The sequence below is a fragment of the Cyprinodon variegatus genome, unplaced genomic scaffold (genome assembly GCF_000732505.1).
Source record: "Cyprinodon variegatus isolate N-32 unplaced genomic scaffold, C_variegatus-1.0 Scaffold359, whole genome shotgun sequence".
NCBI classification, from domain to species: Eukaryota; Metazoa; Chordata; class Actinopteri; order Cyprinodontiformes; family Cyprinodontidae; genus Cyprinodon; species Cyprinodon variegatus.
In genome coordinates, this window is record NW_015150812.1 from 544,134 (window position 1) to 557,836 (window position 13,703).

The 13,703-nt window shown below is 39.4% G+C and overlaps 2 protein-coding genes across 8 annotated transcripts in view; one reads left to right on the forward strand and one right to left on the reverse strand.

Moving 5' to 3' along the window:
* The window catches only part of LOC107091958 (proteoglycan 4-like), a 14,581-nt gene extending 6,338 nt beyond the window's left edge, over positions 1-8,243 (forward strand). For both annotated transcript variants that reach the window (XM_015386202.1, XM_015386203.1), the window contains 7 exons: positions 553-1,554; positions 4,065-4,151; positions 4,370-4,506; positions 5,921-6,077; positions 6,159-6,266; positions 6,873-7,001; positions 8,085-8,243. In XM_015386202.1, the coding sequence (XP_015241688.1) occupies positions 553-1,554; positions 4,065-4,151; positions 4,370-4,506; positions 5,921-6,077; positions 6,159-6,266; positions 6,873-7,001; positions 8,085-8,194 (1,730 nt within the window). In that variant the 3' untranslated portion in view covers positions 8,195-8,243. The remainder of the gene's footprint in view (positions 1-552; positions 1,555-4,064; positions 4,152-4,369; positions 4,507-5,920; positions 6,078-6,158; positions 6,267-6,872; positions 7,002-8,084) is intronic.
* An 11-nt stretch (positions 8,244-8,254) lies between these two features.
* LOC107091957 (nucleoprotein TPR-like) overlaps positions 8,255-13,703 on the reverse strand; it is a 38,642-nt gene continuing 33,193 nt past the window's right edge. For 4 of the 6 annotated variants that reach the window (XM_015386201.1, XM_015386198.1, XM_015386199.1 and 1 more), the window contains 7 exons: positions 11,481-11,569; positions 11,182-11,291; positions 10,966-11,064; positions 10,729-10,867; positions 9,147-9,268; positions 8,649-8,744; positions 8,255-8,450 (listed from right to left, as the gene is read on the reverse strand). In XM_015386201.1, coding sequence (XP_015241687.1) covers positions 8,401-8,450; positions 8,649-8,744; positions 9,147-9,268; positions 10,729-10,867; positions 10,966-11,064; positions 11,182-11,291; positions 11,481-11,569 — 705 coding nt within the window. In that variant the 3' untranslated portion in view covers positions 8,255-8,400. The remainder of the gene's footprint in view (positions 8,451-8,648; positions 8,745-9,146; positions 9,269-10,728; positions 10,868-10,965; positions 11,065-11,181; positions 11,292-11,480; positions 11,570-13,703) is intronic. The other 2 variants (XM_015386200.1, XM_015386196.1) reach the window with 1 other exon arrangement.

Below are 13,703 nucleotides of genomic sequence, written 5' to 3' on the forward strand. Positions count from 1 at the left end.
ATTTCCTTGAAAAATCACATTTGTGTCATAAACTATCCTAAAAAGCACCATATACGTGTCATCTTGTATTGAAATGAGCTTGCTGATCAATATTATATAATGGTTACCAATGACAACCGTAGGGAAGATAGTGGAAAACTGAAGTGGTTTACTATTTATGAGTCACGGGTTACTATTTAAATGTTCGATAACAGTCGTTAGGGTTAAAAAAGTGAAGCGTTAAATTTAAAAGTGCTTAAGCTGCAACTTTCTAGGAAATATCCAGATTCCTAAATTCCAGATTAGGCTCTTTCTATTGGTTAATTTTCCCCTGAGGCTTTTTAAATAATAAACATGGCGGATTCTAAAGATCTTTAATTTGTTTATTATTTATTTCTTTAAGTTGTGCTCTCTGTGAATCTTTGTGTATCTTATGTATGTAATGTGTATTTTATCACATTTCTTTAAACCCAGATGTTCCTTTTCTATCACAGAAATCCAGCATAATGTTTCTGCTTTATTGATTCAAACTTTAACAGTGAGATTTTGTTTTGCATTGCCGTCCACCTCTAGACCTCGAAGATCCTAACGGAGACCCAGATGGACCAACAATTGCTCCTGACCCAACGGCTGCAGCTGACGATGACATCCTTCAGCCGTTCTCCCCCTCATCATCTACAGTCTCTATAGACACAGAGGAGGAGATTTTATCTTCGGAAACACCTGAAGTCTTATCCACCGACATGCAGGACTTGATAGCAGAACCAGAAAAATCTCAGCTCGGTTCGACCCCTGCCTCTTCAATCCTGGCTTCAGTGATGCCCCAAGAGGAAAACACTTCCAACCCAAACATAGAGAGTGACCCAGGAAGCAGCACCAGCTCCCCTGATGTACTGCAAGGCATTAAAGATCCAGAATCCACTCTATCCCCAGATGGAAATGGGGTTTCCTCATCCACAGATGCAGACCCGCATGAGAGTACTGACAGCGATCAACCAGACGTACCGACGGCTGATCCTCCCACTTCTGAACCCGACATTACCACTCTGAACCCACAAACCCAGAGTACTGACAGCGATCAACCAGATGTACCGACGGCTGATCCTCCCACTTCTGAACTCGACATCAAACCTCTGAACCCACAAACCCAGAGTACTGACAGCAATCAACCAGACGTACCGCTCACTGATTCTCCCACTTCTGAACCCGACATTACCACTCTGAACCCACAAACCCAGAGTACTGACAGCGATCAACCAGACGTACCGACGGCTGATCCTCCCACTTCTGAACCCGACATTACCACTCTGAACCTACAAACCCAGAGTATTGACAGCAATCAACCAGACATACTGACTCCTGATCCCCCCACTTCTGAACCCGGCATCAAACCTCTGAACCCACAAACCCAGAGCACTGACACCGATCAACCAGACGTACCGGTCACTGATTCTCCCACACCTGAACCCAACATCACACCTGACCCGTCCAAAGTATCGACCACCTCTAAACCAAACACCAAGCCTCTGAACCCACAAACCCAGAAACCATACAACCCTAGAGACTACCAAGGAGGTAATAACACGTTATTCCCAGCAGAGACATCATGTTATAGTTCCAAGGCCTGTTACAGTTTCCGATGAGCTTAGTTGTTTTTATTCTTCCTTCAGGGAAGTGATTTCTCAAACTTTCATTAAGGAAAAGGCCAAACTGACGCGTCCCTTAAAACGGTAATAAAGGTCGAGCAACCCTTGGCAGCAGAGATATAAAACTTTAAAAGACTCTGTGATAGGAGATTTCAGTCTAGGATTTGACGAGGCATCGCTAAAACGTTGGTTTTGATCTCTTCAGAGGTGGACTTGTGAGCATTCATTAGATGAATGTCCTGGGCTGAAGGCTGATGGTTTCAGAATATTCTGCTACCGAACAGAATTTATGGACCAACCGATTACAGCAATTCATCTGGATGCTGGAGCAGCCAGCAGCCCAAACCATTAGTCTACCACCACCGTGTTCTCTTTCTGAAAGGTTAACTGCTTTATGCTGGTTCCTTCCAAAAAGTTTCACTTTGTCTCGTCGGTCTACAGAATATTACCAAAGTCTCCTCAGGACCATCGAGGTGCAGCACTTTAAATGATCTGGGTTTTATTATAGAGGCTCTCACTAGGAGCCAATCGAACAAGCTTTCCAGAGATGACAACAAATGTGTTTCTCTTGTTTCTAAATTTCTTCTTTTCTTTTGAGATCTTTTATCCTACTTCATGTCACCCTGGTTGCATTTTCTTGATTCTGCAGGTTGGTGAACAATGTTTTGAAAGGCCACAGAAATAAACTTAGCTTTCCAGAAAGAAAAGGTCAATTAAATTAATCATACTTTGAAAAGAGAATTGTTTTTGATAAGGAGCCATGATGGGTTATGTAGAGATTTTCTCGTTAATGCTACAAAATTATTTTCAAACAGCTTAAACAGCAGTTAGAGCACCGTAATTCTCAGCTAACAAAACTCATTTATTTCTGGAATTGGACCAGAAGGTAACAGATATCTGACTTCAGAGGTTTGGTAAACACAGCATGAACAGACGCACTAAAAAACAATCTATAAATAAGTAGAAATGTCTTACATTTAGTGTATTTATCCTCAATTTAATAAGGTTAATTAGATAGTTTGCCAATGGAATTACTATTTTTACCCTTAAAATAAGACAATTAGATAAAATGCACCTGAAATAAGACAATGCAATTGTGTTTTCTTATTTTAAGTGTAAATTGTCTTGTTCCATTGGCAAAATCTCTCTTTTATTTACTCAATCCAAGAAAAAAATACTTATTTTAAGAAAAAATGACTCATGTAGATTTCTGTTTTTTTCAGTGCATAAGACTATCTCATTTTAGATGATAAGCCAAGGTAGACTGATGCATCAGTTAGCCTATTTTTCTTGCATTAGCATCAGCCGATGCGTGCAGGCATTGGCTGATTCAGTAGTCCGCTCCCTTCATCTGCTATCTATGCCTTTATTAAATCCAATCCATTTGATTGGTTGATAAAATGTTTTTTTTTTTTTTATATATATATTGAGACTTTTGTAACATTTGTTATAATTTTTATCATGTAAATGAAGGAAGAAAAAGCTATATACGCTGCAGAAATTGGCAGCACACATGAATTGGTTAGACCAGGAGTGGGCAAATCTAATTCCCGAGGGCCGGTATTCTGCAACTTTTAGATTCTTGGTCCAACAAACCTGAATCAAATAGCTGAGTTGCTTCCTCAGTATACAGTCAGTTCCTCCAGAGTCCTCTCAATCATCTATTTACTTGATTCAGGTATGTTGAACAAAAGGCACATATTAAAGTTGCAAGATACTGGCCCTCAGGAAGTGGAATTGCCCATCCCCGGGTTAGACGGATGTCAAAAATAGTTGGTATTTTTAGAAAACATGCATCAGTCATCTATAATCAAGAAATGCTGAAAATTTCACCTTCATTCATCTTTTCTAAAAGATTGAATGAAAATCTGACCTCTAATGACTAAATCAAAACCTCTATGATTTAGTCATTCAAACTAAACATGAAAATTATACAAAAACTTCTCTTTTTAGCACTAATGTCGACTAAAGTACCAGCAGAGGAAACTGTGCCTCCATTTGATAAAATATGGGAAATAAAAAAAAAAAAAAGAACATTTTCTTTCCTGGTGGAATCCTTAAAGAATTTTTTTTTTTTTTTTTACAATAGACGTAAATAAGGGTGCATAACTACCAAAAGAAAAAACAGCAGGAGTAGATTGCCTCACGGTTCTGGAGTTAATCAAAAAATATGAACTATGAGAACTTCAAGATTCTTCTAAAATTCAATAAGGGCAAGAATCTTTTGTTGTTTTGCATAAGTTAATAATAAAAAAGACATTGAAAAAAAAGATGTAAACAGAAACTCAAAGAAATATTAAATTAATAACAGTCTGGTTTCAATTTTGTTGGGAGCATTTTGTACCCCAGAGATTCAAGAGCCAAAAACCGTCCACAGAAAATGTCCAAATAGATTCAATTGAAGGTCTGCCCTCAACACTCTGCTTGTTTCCTCTCCAGATGAGAACAGTGACTCTGATCTGTGCAGCGGGAGGCCGGTTGGCGGGGTCACCACACTCAGGAATGGAACAATCGTGGTTTTCAGAGGTTAGTGTCAGGAATGATTGAAGTCTGTTCACGATCACCTTTAATCTTCATTAGAGAGATTTTTTTTTTTATTCCTTCCCTTTATTTAAACATGGCTGAATGTTATTGTCAAAAATTCATTTTTATCTACACACACACATTATTTACCAGCATGCACATTTTAAAAGCTTTATAAATTGTTTCTGTAGTTCTTTTATCAGAGTGTCATTTTGTCACAGGTCATTACTTCTGGTTTCTGGACAGAAACCGGGTGCCGAGCCCACCCAGAGGAATCACAGAGGTTTGGGGTGTCCCCTCACCTATTGACACCGTCTTCACTCGCTGCAACTGCCAGGGAAAAACCTACATCTTTAAGGTAAGCCACCTCACAGTGTCCTGCAGAAACACAACCATCCCAGAGCGGAACATCCTGGCAGAGATAGGTAGAGTGCCCAAAAATGTACTCACATAAGAGTAGCAACATTTTAAAAATGTTTTACCCAAGCAAAAGTAAAAGGTATTTGGTAAAAAGGCTAACTGAGTAACTGTTAGATAATATGAGAGGATATTGATCCGGGTGGATCATCAAAATAAGTGGTCCTCCTAATTGTCAATCATTCTGGTGATATGTTTACATAAGGCCGTCCTACACGCTTGTCCCCATTTTCACTCACTCTGAGGTAGTAGAAAAATTGCAAATCTTCTTTTGGAAACTAAGCAACTTTTAAACAGAGCGTGCACAAGGAGAAATGGGCTTGTATACGCTCTCACATTCGTTTAATAGGCGTTCCCTCTCAGGAGCAGTTACACGGTTGTGCATGTGCTTTTTTTTTTTAACTGGAGAGGGCGGTTCTTTTCAAAAATACGTGAAAATCCTCTACTGTACCTTTAATATTCATAAATGATGCTGGAAAACAGCTTTAATATGCAAGTTCTTGTATTTTAAAGGCTCAAATGCCTGAAGAATAAAAACAAATGTGAATATAAAAGAAGTAATTTGTGCAAAAGAAATACTTTTACCAATTTCTTTTTCATAAAACTTAGAAAACCAATCCATACAATGAGAACTGTATATAATGCTAGAATAGGGTAACAAACTTCCACTGTTAATTTCTAATGTTTACGATACGTTTACCTGATTTTTGAATAGTTCATCTTACTTACAGAGGACAGAGCAAAAGTAAGAAGTATGGCACAGTAAACCTACTCCTAATGGTACTTTTTTTTCAAATCGTCTCTTATATAAACATGAAAAAATGTTAAGTTCAAGGTGCTATCAATACTGCTGTTGTAGAACCCTTTTTACCCGGTCCAAACCCATAAACAAAGGAGGAAACATGTTTAAGTATTAACAGTATTTGTAAGTATTTTCAATTCCAGTCATGTTTGACTAAATCTATCACACCCTTACGTTCCTGTAATTTCCAGGGGAAGACCCCACTGCAAAGGCCCAGAGCTTCTGCACACTTTCCCATTTTATCTAAAAGTCAGCCAGCATGTCTCTACAAAGTCCCCAGTCAGCATTCAGTCCTTCTCACACAGCTTCATCATATAAGATGATGCTGAAGTCGCCATTGCCTCCATATGTCAGCATAAGAATGTCCATTTTGGCTGACCCACACAGAAGAGTTAACAGATGCAGAAATGAACATATGTACCCGGTAACAGTTATTTAAAACAGAAAATAAAATAGAAATCCATCTTTAACACAACCTTGAGGTGAAGCCTCAAAATCCCTCATTTGATCTCTAATACTAACACATTTCCTCGATGGTTGTTTTTATGTGCAGGGAGGCAAATATTGGAGGTTTGAAAATGACGCTCTAGATTCTGGTTATCCTAAAGCCATTAAAGTGGGCTTTGATGGGCTCCAGGGCCACATCACGGCTGCCCTGTCCGTACCTCAGTACCTCAACAGAAAAGAGTCAGTCTTCTTCTTTAAGAGAGGTAAAAGAAAATGGTTCCAAAGCTTTTTAAACTGATCAGAATCTGTGATGGGTCAGTCTAATTCTGTTTTTTTGTCCACAGGGGGAACTGTTCAAAAGTATTCATACCAGTTTGGCACCAGCTCAGGATGTCGAAGAACTTCCTCACTTCCTGTTTATACCGTTCGTTCCAGATTTGCCCGACAAGCAGGTTTGGCACAAATTAAGGCAACAAATGATTCTAAATTTCATTTTTTTCAGTGGATAAAGTACTTAGTGATGAACAGAATTCCCTTTAGTCTTGCTGGGTTGAACCGTGGAGCATTTGATTGTACTTTCCTTTGCAAGATGGAGGCCTTTGTGTCCTTCCTGGGTTGGGGTCTGATTATTTACACTTTGCATTTGCTCCTGGGTTTCCCAATACACACAAAGGCACACACTGATGACCAAGCATTGGCCATTGGGTATTTCTAACCTGAGAATGTGTGCATGATGCACAGACCAGCTGTTCTGTGTAAGGATTAAGAGGTACAGAAAATCCTCTATAATTTATTCTGCAAAGTTCTAACACTGCAGACGGCAAGACATTTTCCATTGTCTCCACAGACTTACTGTTTTTAAACAAAATAATAGATGGCAGCCTGAAGATCATTTACCCAAAAAATTGTCAGAATCCTTCCTAGAAACACTAAAGTAGACAGAATGCAGTGATGGTTAGGAACCTTTAACATATAAGGGGCTAAAAATCATTTACTTAACTTTACACCGACATTAAAAAAAATATATTTTTAATTTTGTAATTTTCGCTCCTCTCTAGTTTCTGTTTTAGAACCAGCCGTAAACATCCGGAAAGCCTGGAGAGGATTCCCCTCCACCATTACAGCAGCCGTGTCCTTGCCAAGCAGCAGAGACCCAGAGGGATACAGATACGTCGTCTTCTCCAGATGTAAGTCTGACACACTGCTTTAACTTTACTACATTCTTCCCCCGGAAACATAAAACATATGTGAACAGATTAACATTAAGAAATAAGATTACTGAAGTCGGATATTTAGGTTTTATCTTTATAACTTCAAATGTCAAAGGGAAACAAAACCAAGTTAATTTGAAATTAGATTAATAGACTGAGTGTTCAACTTGAACTACCTTTCCTTACAGAAACATGGTGTTGGCAGCATAATGCTGTGGGAGGCTTTTGCAGCAGGGATAGGAAAATTTAATGAAACCCTGATATAGGTGGTTTGTCTTCCGATAACATGAAGCCAAAGCTGAAAGGGGATTGGTTTAGATCAGGGGGCCACAAACGGTTCTTTGGACCTAAAAAAATAGATCTAATAGTCAGCTAAAAATGTCCACAAAAAGCCCTGCTTTGGATACAGATAATAAAAAAATTAACAAAACAAAACAAAAACAAAAATCAGTAAATATCAGTAAACTTTGTTTTATTTTCCTAAGAACAAAAAAAAAAAATTCACCCCAAAGTAATTTTTCTGTTTTTTCATTTAGGATTGAAACAATTGATCAGATTTATAGCGATTAATTGATTATTGAAAGAATTGTCAACTAATTTAGTAATTTATTAATCCTTAAGTGGAGTATTGAGACTGCAAGATGTGCATTTACTGACAGAGCACCCCACTTAGAGCAGTAATTATACCAAAATTGTAATAAAAACAATAATTTTGCATTTAAGATAAAAAATAAAAACATTTGATCTGTCAATATGCTATTTTCAGAACTCGTTAAATGGAAAAATTTGAGATTCACCTGGTTTAATATTATTAAAACTTTTCTTTAAAGAATCTTTGTCTATCTCAATCAAAAAAAAAATCAACAAATTAATCAATACGCAAAATAAACGTTAGTTGCAGCCCTAGTTTTTTTTTTTTTTTTTAACACCATTAAACATAGCAGCTCACTGACCACTTTCCCTAAAAATACAAACTTCCAACAGCAAGAAAAGGAAATCTATCCTAAATAAACTCCAACGAATCCGTTTACAGAACGTTTTGCATGTATTCTTTTGCAGCGACGGCCTTCAACGTGAGGATGCAAGGCGATCGCCCCGTCGTTGCCGCCCCGAGCCCCAACGTGTCCCCGAGAACCAACAACTTCTTCAAATGCCCGAGGAAATTATAAAGGAAAAAATACGAAGAGGCAGCTTTTTTTCTTCACTTTTATTCTCTGCATTAAAAGACACGGCATCAACATGGATAAAAAAAAAAAAAGATTTCAACACATTGAAATCAACACAATCTAAGGGGAAGAAACAGGAATGAATGCATGAACAGGACTGAATGCGGATCTGGAAGTCGTTTCTGATCCTGGAAACCAAGGATCAGTCTTCATCTCAGAAATCGTCTCCCATGAACGCCGCGGGAAGGGAAGGCTTGACCTGTGGAAAAGAAAATGACTCAGTTACAAACTTGACTGTAATGACATTCATGATAGTTTTTCCTTATAACTAAAATTTGATTTAAAAAAAATGCTGTAAGATTTTTTTTGCACTATAAACCATTCAAAACTAAAACACTTGTATTCTGTCACATTCTTTCATTAATGAAGTTCTAGTAGAAAGGATCAAACGTCTCACCTCCTCTCTTCATCCGACCGCCGCGGCTGTCTTGCCAGCGCTGCAGCTGTCTGGTGGCTCCAAGACGAGAGGGTTTAGGTGCGGCGCAGCTTGTATCTGTGGAGATGTAACGTTTCAATCGGTCAGATCTGGCATCACAGGCAGCCATCGGGGAAGAGTTTTAGGACTCAGTGGCACCGCCAGGGGGTGGCCACAGCCACCCTGTGCAATCCCCTGGCCACCCCACCCATCATTGTAAATTGTAGTAGCAGCAGTCTAGCTTTTTATCGCATTATGCCGAGCCAACGTTGTAACATTAAAAATCAGACAATAACCCAAGATATGAGTAGGTGTTTACTTAAGTCTTTATGATTTCTACATGAGGGTTTACCACAATAGCAGGTTCAAACCCTGAAATTATGACTTTTAGTTTCAGTGTGCCAAGCCAAGATTTTTAGTGGCTCCATCTGGGCCCCTCCCTATAAAACATTTCTGGAAGCGCCACTGCAGAGTCTTTACCTGCAGAGCTGGAGGAGGGTTCCTGGCTGGTGGAGGGAAGGTTGGCTCTGTCAGACGGCTGGCTCGGCTCCTCCGCTTCTCCTTGGGACACCACGGGTTCCACAGACGCTTCAGCAACGGGCCTAAACAGGAGGAAAAAGACTGAATCAGACCACAGATTGAAAACGTTTTCAAACGAGCCAAACTTTAACATCTGAACACCTTCTTCTTTCAAAGACCTTTTAAAGATTGTTTAAAACCTTTTTTAGACGTTGCTGTTAATATTTATTCAACAGTTCATAAAGCCGTTGATGTAGCGTTTAGATCATTCTGTTTTTTTGTTTTGTTTTTATCACAAAACAGAATTTAATCATCAAAAGTTCTGCCCAGAAACAGGCCTAGATTATTGGTTTAAGTGTAGAAAGGCATGAAAACACTTAAAAAGAACAATATAGGAACTTCAGCAAATTGGAGAGGAAGGTAGAAGTAGGTTTGCTCCCTTCCACTGTAGGGTTACCTTTTTAGTGGCATTTGTATCAGTTTAACACATTTCTTTTACTAAATGGCAAAAATAAACAAAAATACTAAAATAACTGAATTACCTGGCAAAATATGAGTGCAAGCTTTGCTACTTTATAGAAATCATTAAAAGGGCAGCAATATTAAAGATTAGATAATCTTAAACTGTCCTTAAGCAAATTGAAGTAAGAAGAACAAAAAAAACTGAATCAGGATGATATAGACATTGGCATCATAACCATAAGCACATGTTGACCTATTCTTGAACCATCAAAACATAACTTAAATACCATATACATTTTATTCAGTTAAACTATAACTTTCATACCGCAGCACTCTATAGACGTTCTGTGGAGGATTTCTTTTTGAAATATTATATTTTTTTTTTAAAGGTGAAGAAGCTATGACTTTAGAAGTTTTGTAAGTTTTTACTTAAAAATATGTACAATAACCATTTTATTTGACCCTTTATGACTAAAACATTGTTTGATAAGCAGACTGAAACCTCAGTGGTTCGGCATCGATGCATTTATGAGCCTGTAGCCAATTTTATTGAATTTAATTAAACTCAGAAGTTACCGCTCCTCGGCGTATGAGATGTCAAGCGCGTCCATGTTGAATAGATCCAAACAATCTAACTTTTATATAAGGATGTATTTTGTGGATACTCGGAAGCGACCGGCAACCAGCTCAACTCAGGCACAAATGGCAACTACACATAAGGTGAATAAAGTAAAATACTGGTTAACTGTGAGCAGAAGGGTGCTGCAGTTCAGTATTTTGGCCACAAGTGGCAGTATTGTTAGGAAATGCCTTTTTAAATACAGATTTGTGTTTGTCGTGTTCCAGAAATGCTAAAAAAAAAAAACTATAATCAATGTGGGCCTTGGAGTTTGGTCATAGAGGGAAAAAAATAAGTGGATTTATGCAGGACAAATGGGAAGTAGGAATACATCAAGCAGCAAACATATTCAGACCTAAGAATAAAATTTTAAGATGAATCAGAAAATTTTAAACACCTTTATGGTCTGTAAAGTAGATAGCTGCTTTTGGATCCTGAAAAAGTAAAAATGGTGATAATCACCTTTCAGTGTCTGGCTCCAGGAACGCTTCTCTTTCGTCCACAGATCCGGACGTTCCTGGCAGCACCAGGCCCGGCGTGGATGTGCTCACCATGGGAACCGACTGCGAGGCATGCTCCGTTGTGTCAGACTGCACAGCGTCTGAGAAACAGATAATGGAGATAAAAGCAAAGTAATCTCATCTTTACAAACTGCCGAAACTCTAAAATCTAAATGTTCTTAAAAAGATGCTCTGATACCTGCTGCTGCAGCCTGCAGCGGTGTGGTGGGAACGCTGCGGCCACCTGACTCTTCCTCATGAGGGGCCAAGAACAGAGGACTCTCATACATCCCAAGACCTGGAGAAAAAGGTTTATTTTAGTTTTTACCGTTTCCAGACCTTCTTTTAGATTTGTATTTGCATGCAGGCAAACTTATATGTAATGAAATGGATTTTGAAAGCTGTGATGGATCACCTCCTTGTGAGGCGAGCTGCCCGAGGTCAGAGTGTGAGGAGGAGCTGGTCTGAGGCACTTCTTCTGACAGACCGAACCTGAAGCGGGGGACTCCAGCCACCTGGGGAGAACTAGAACCAGACAAACCAGGATGAAGCAACTGAAACCAAGTGACTGCAAAACAATTAGACTCCCCTTTAGCCTTTTATATATCATCACTTGGGAAGATATATTCACTGAAATGGAAAGAGTAAAAAAAAAAAAAGAAACTATACGCAAAAACCACTAACAAACCAAGAGAGTAGTGGGGAGATACTTACTGGATAGCCTGGTCAAACCCTTCTGAGCGAGGAGGCACCAGAGTAGGAGCGCTGGGAACTGTCCTGTCATCGTCTTCGAAGAAATGCTGCTGCAGAACGAGGGAAGAGCAGTGAATTTAACGCAGATTCACAAATGCCACAAAAACAAATAAAACAACTGAATTTAAATCCATCTGATGGTGGGAATAGTTTCACTCTTTGGAGCGGAAGCTGCCTCTAAATGAACAGGATTCTCCCCCCCAGCTATTTACTGCTCTATCAATGAGGATGTTAAAATAAAAGGAAGAGAGACTGTGAGATCGGTCCTTAGTCTGTTATGGTGCGTTCATAATGAACACCAGTCCCACTTGTTTGACACATTAACAGTTCCCCTGGCGCGCTGGAGCGACGCAATCAGCCATGGCCGACTCTGGAGCTCAGGGACGACAGAATAGCTACGTTTACATGCAAAAACTTTCCTCAATCCGATCTAAATCCCGGTGGTTTGGAGGAATTAAAATGTATTTACATGGTAATAAAACGATTCGGTCACGATGGGTGTACACAGGTATCATGAGTTCAATCAGATTAAATAATTCCTCATGCACAGAACTGTCTAGTTCACAGGTGTCAAACTGGTTCCAGAAAGGGCCGTGTGGCTGCAGGTTTTCTTTCCAACCAAGCAATGGCACACCAGGCTCCAGGCATCTCATCAAGTCATCATGTTCAGATTGGACTCACTTCATGAGATGATTGGACTCTGGTGTGCTATTGCTTGGTTGGAAAGAAAACCTGCAGCCACACGGCCCTTTCTGGAACCAGTTTGACACCCCTGGTCTAGTTTTTCAGAAATGCTTTAGTAGTAGAAGCTGCCCGTTATGTAAACAAAATAAATCTGCTGATCCTCAGCTTTAGCTACGCTTTCTGTCTGCCCCTCACTCTTCTTTTACTTCTATTCTTCAGTCGGGTCTGTTAAAGTTTTCTTCCATTATGGACCTTTATCGTATCTTTGTATCCATACTTCTGTTTTTTATGGTCATTTTAGTTAATTGTTCAGCGGTACCTTACGCTAATGCTCCTTTGCTACAGGGGTAGAGAGCAGAATGGCATGTTCATCCGCACATTACATTCAGAGACGCCTCCTCGGCCAAGGACCAGGAGCCAGTGGATGAGGGTCAGGAGTGAAGAGGAAAAGAGTCATGAGATTATTTTACCCCAAGGATTCCAATGTGTGTGTACACACGTCGGTTGAAATGCCGACCGGAAAAAATGCACATCTCTCATTTTAAAAGAAATGTCTTTCTTATCGGAACAAATCAGATTGCAATCTTCAGTCTGACATGTTTACTTAAAAAAATTTTCAACCTGATCAGGCCTTCAGCACCATTATTTGTGCCCATGTAAAGGTAGCTAGTAAGTGTAGCAACAAGGAGGATGAATGAAGTAATGAAGAAATTAATTAAAGTTCTGAGGGTAGCTATGCTGCAACCTTTAGATTTGTTTTTTGTCCCAAATCAAATGGCTGAATTAGCTCCTCAGGACGCTGTCAGTTTCTGCAGATTCCTTGTTTCTTAATCATCTAATTAATTGACTCAGGTGTGTTGGACCAAGAACACCTCTAACATTTGCAGCATAGCGGCCCTAAGGAACTGGAATTGCCAATCCCGGCACCAAGGGCTACATTAAAATGATTTTTAAAAGCCAAACACAAACCTCTAAGCATTCCTGACCTCATCTTAATTCAACATAAAGCTTTTGTTGAATGAAAATGAAGATGGAAAAGTTAGTCTTCACTGCACTCCTTCAGCCTACATCAAAGCAGGTCCCTGATTGGTTATCAAATCAGACTTGACAAAAGTTCAGATTTTTCAACTCACGCACCTCTATTGCATGCGCCGCCATAATTGGGCCATCAATTCACTAGATGAGCATCCCCCGCATCACTTTGCATCCCTGTGCTTCTGAACGTGCCCCTACATGGGGGTGACTTAAGGTATAGTGGAGGATGTTCTTTTTCCGGGTGGCTGATCAAAATAAGTGGTCCACCCAATTGTCAGTCGTTGCGGTGATATGTTTACATAGGCTGTGCTACATGCTCGTCCCCATTTTCACTTACCGGTGGTGAGACATAGTGGAAAAATTGCAAATCTTCATTTGGAAAGTAAGCTTTTATGAGTGATGCAAAGAGCAACTTTTAAACAGAGTGCACACGAGGAGAAATTGGCTTGGGCTTTTTTTTTTTTT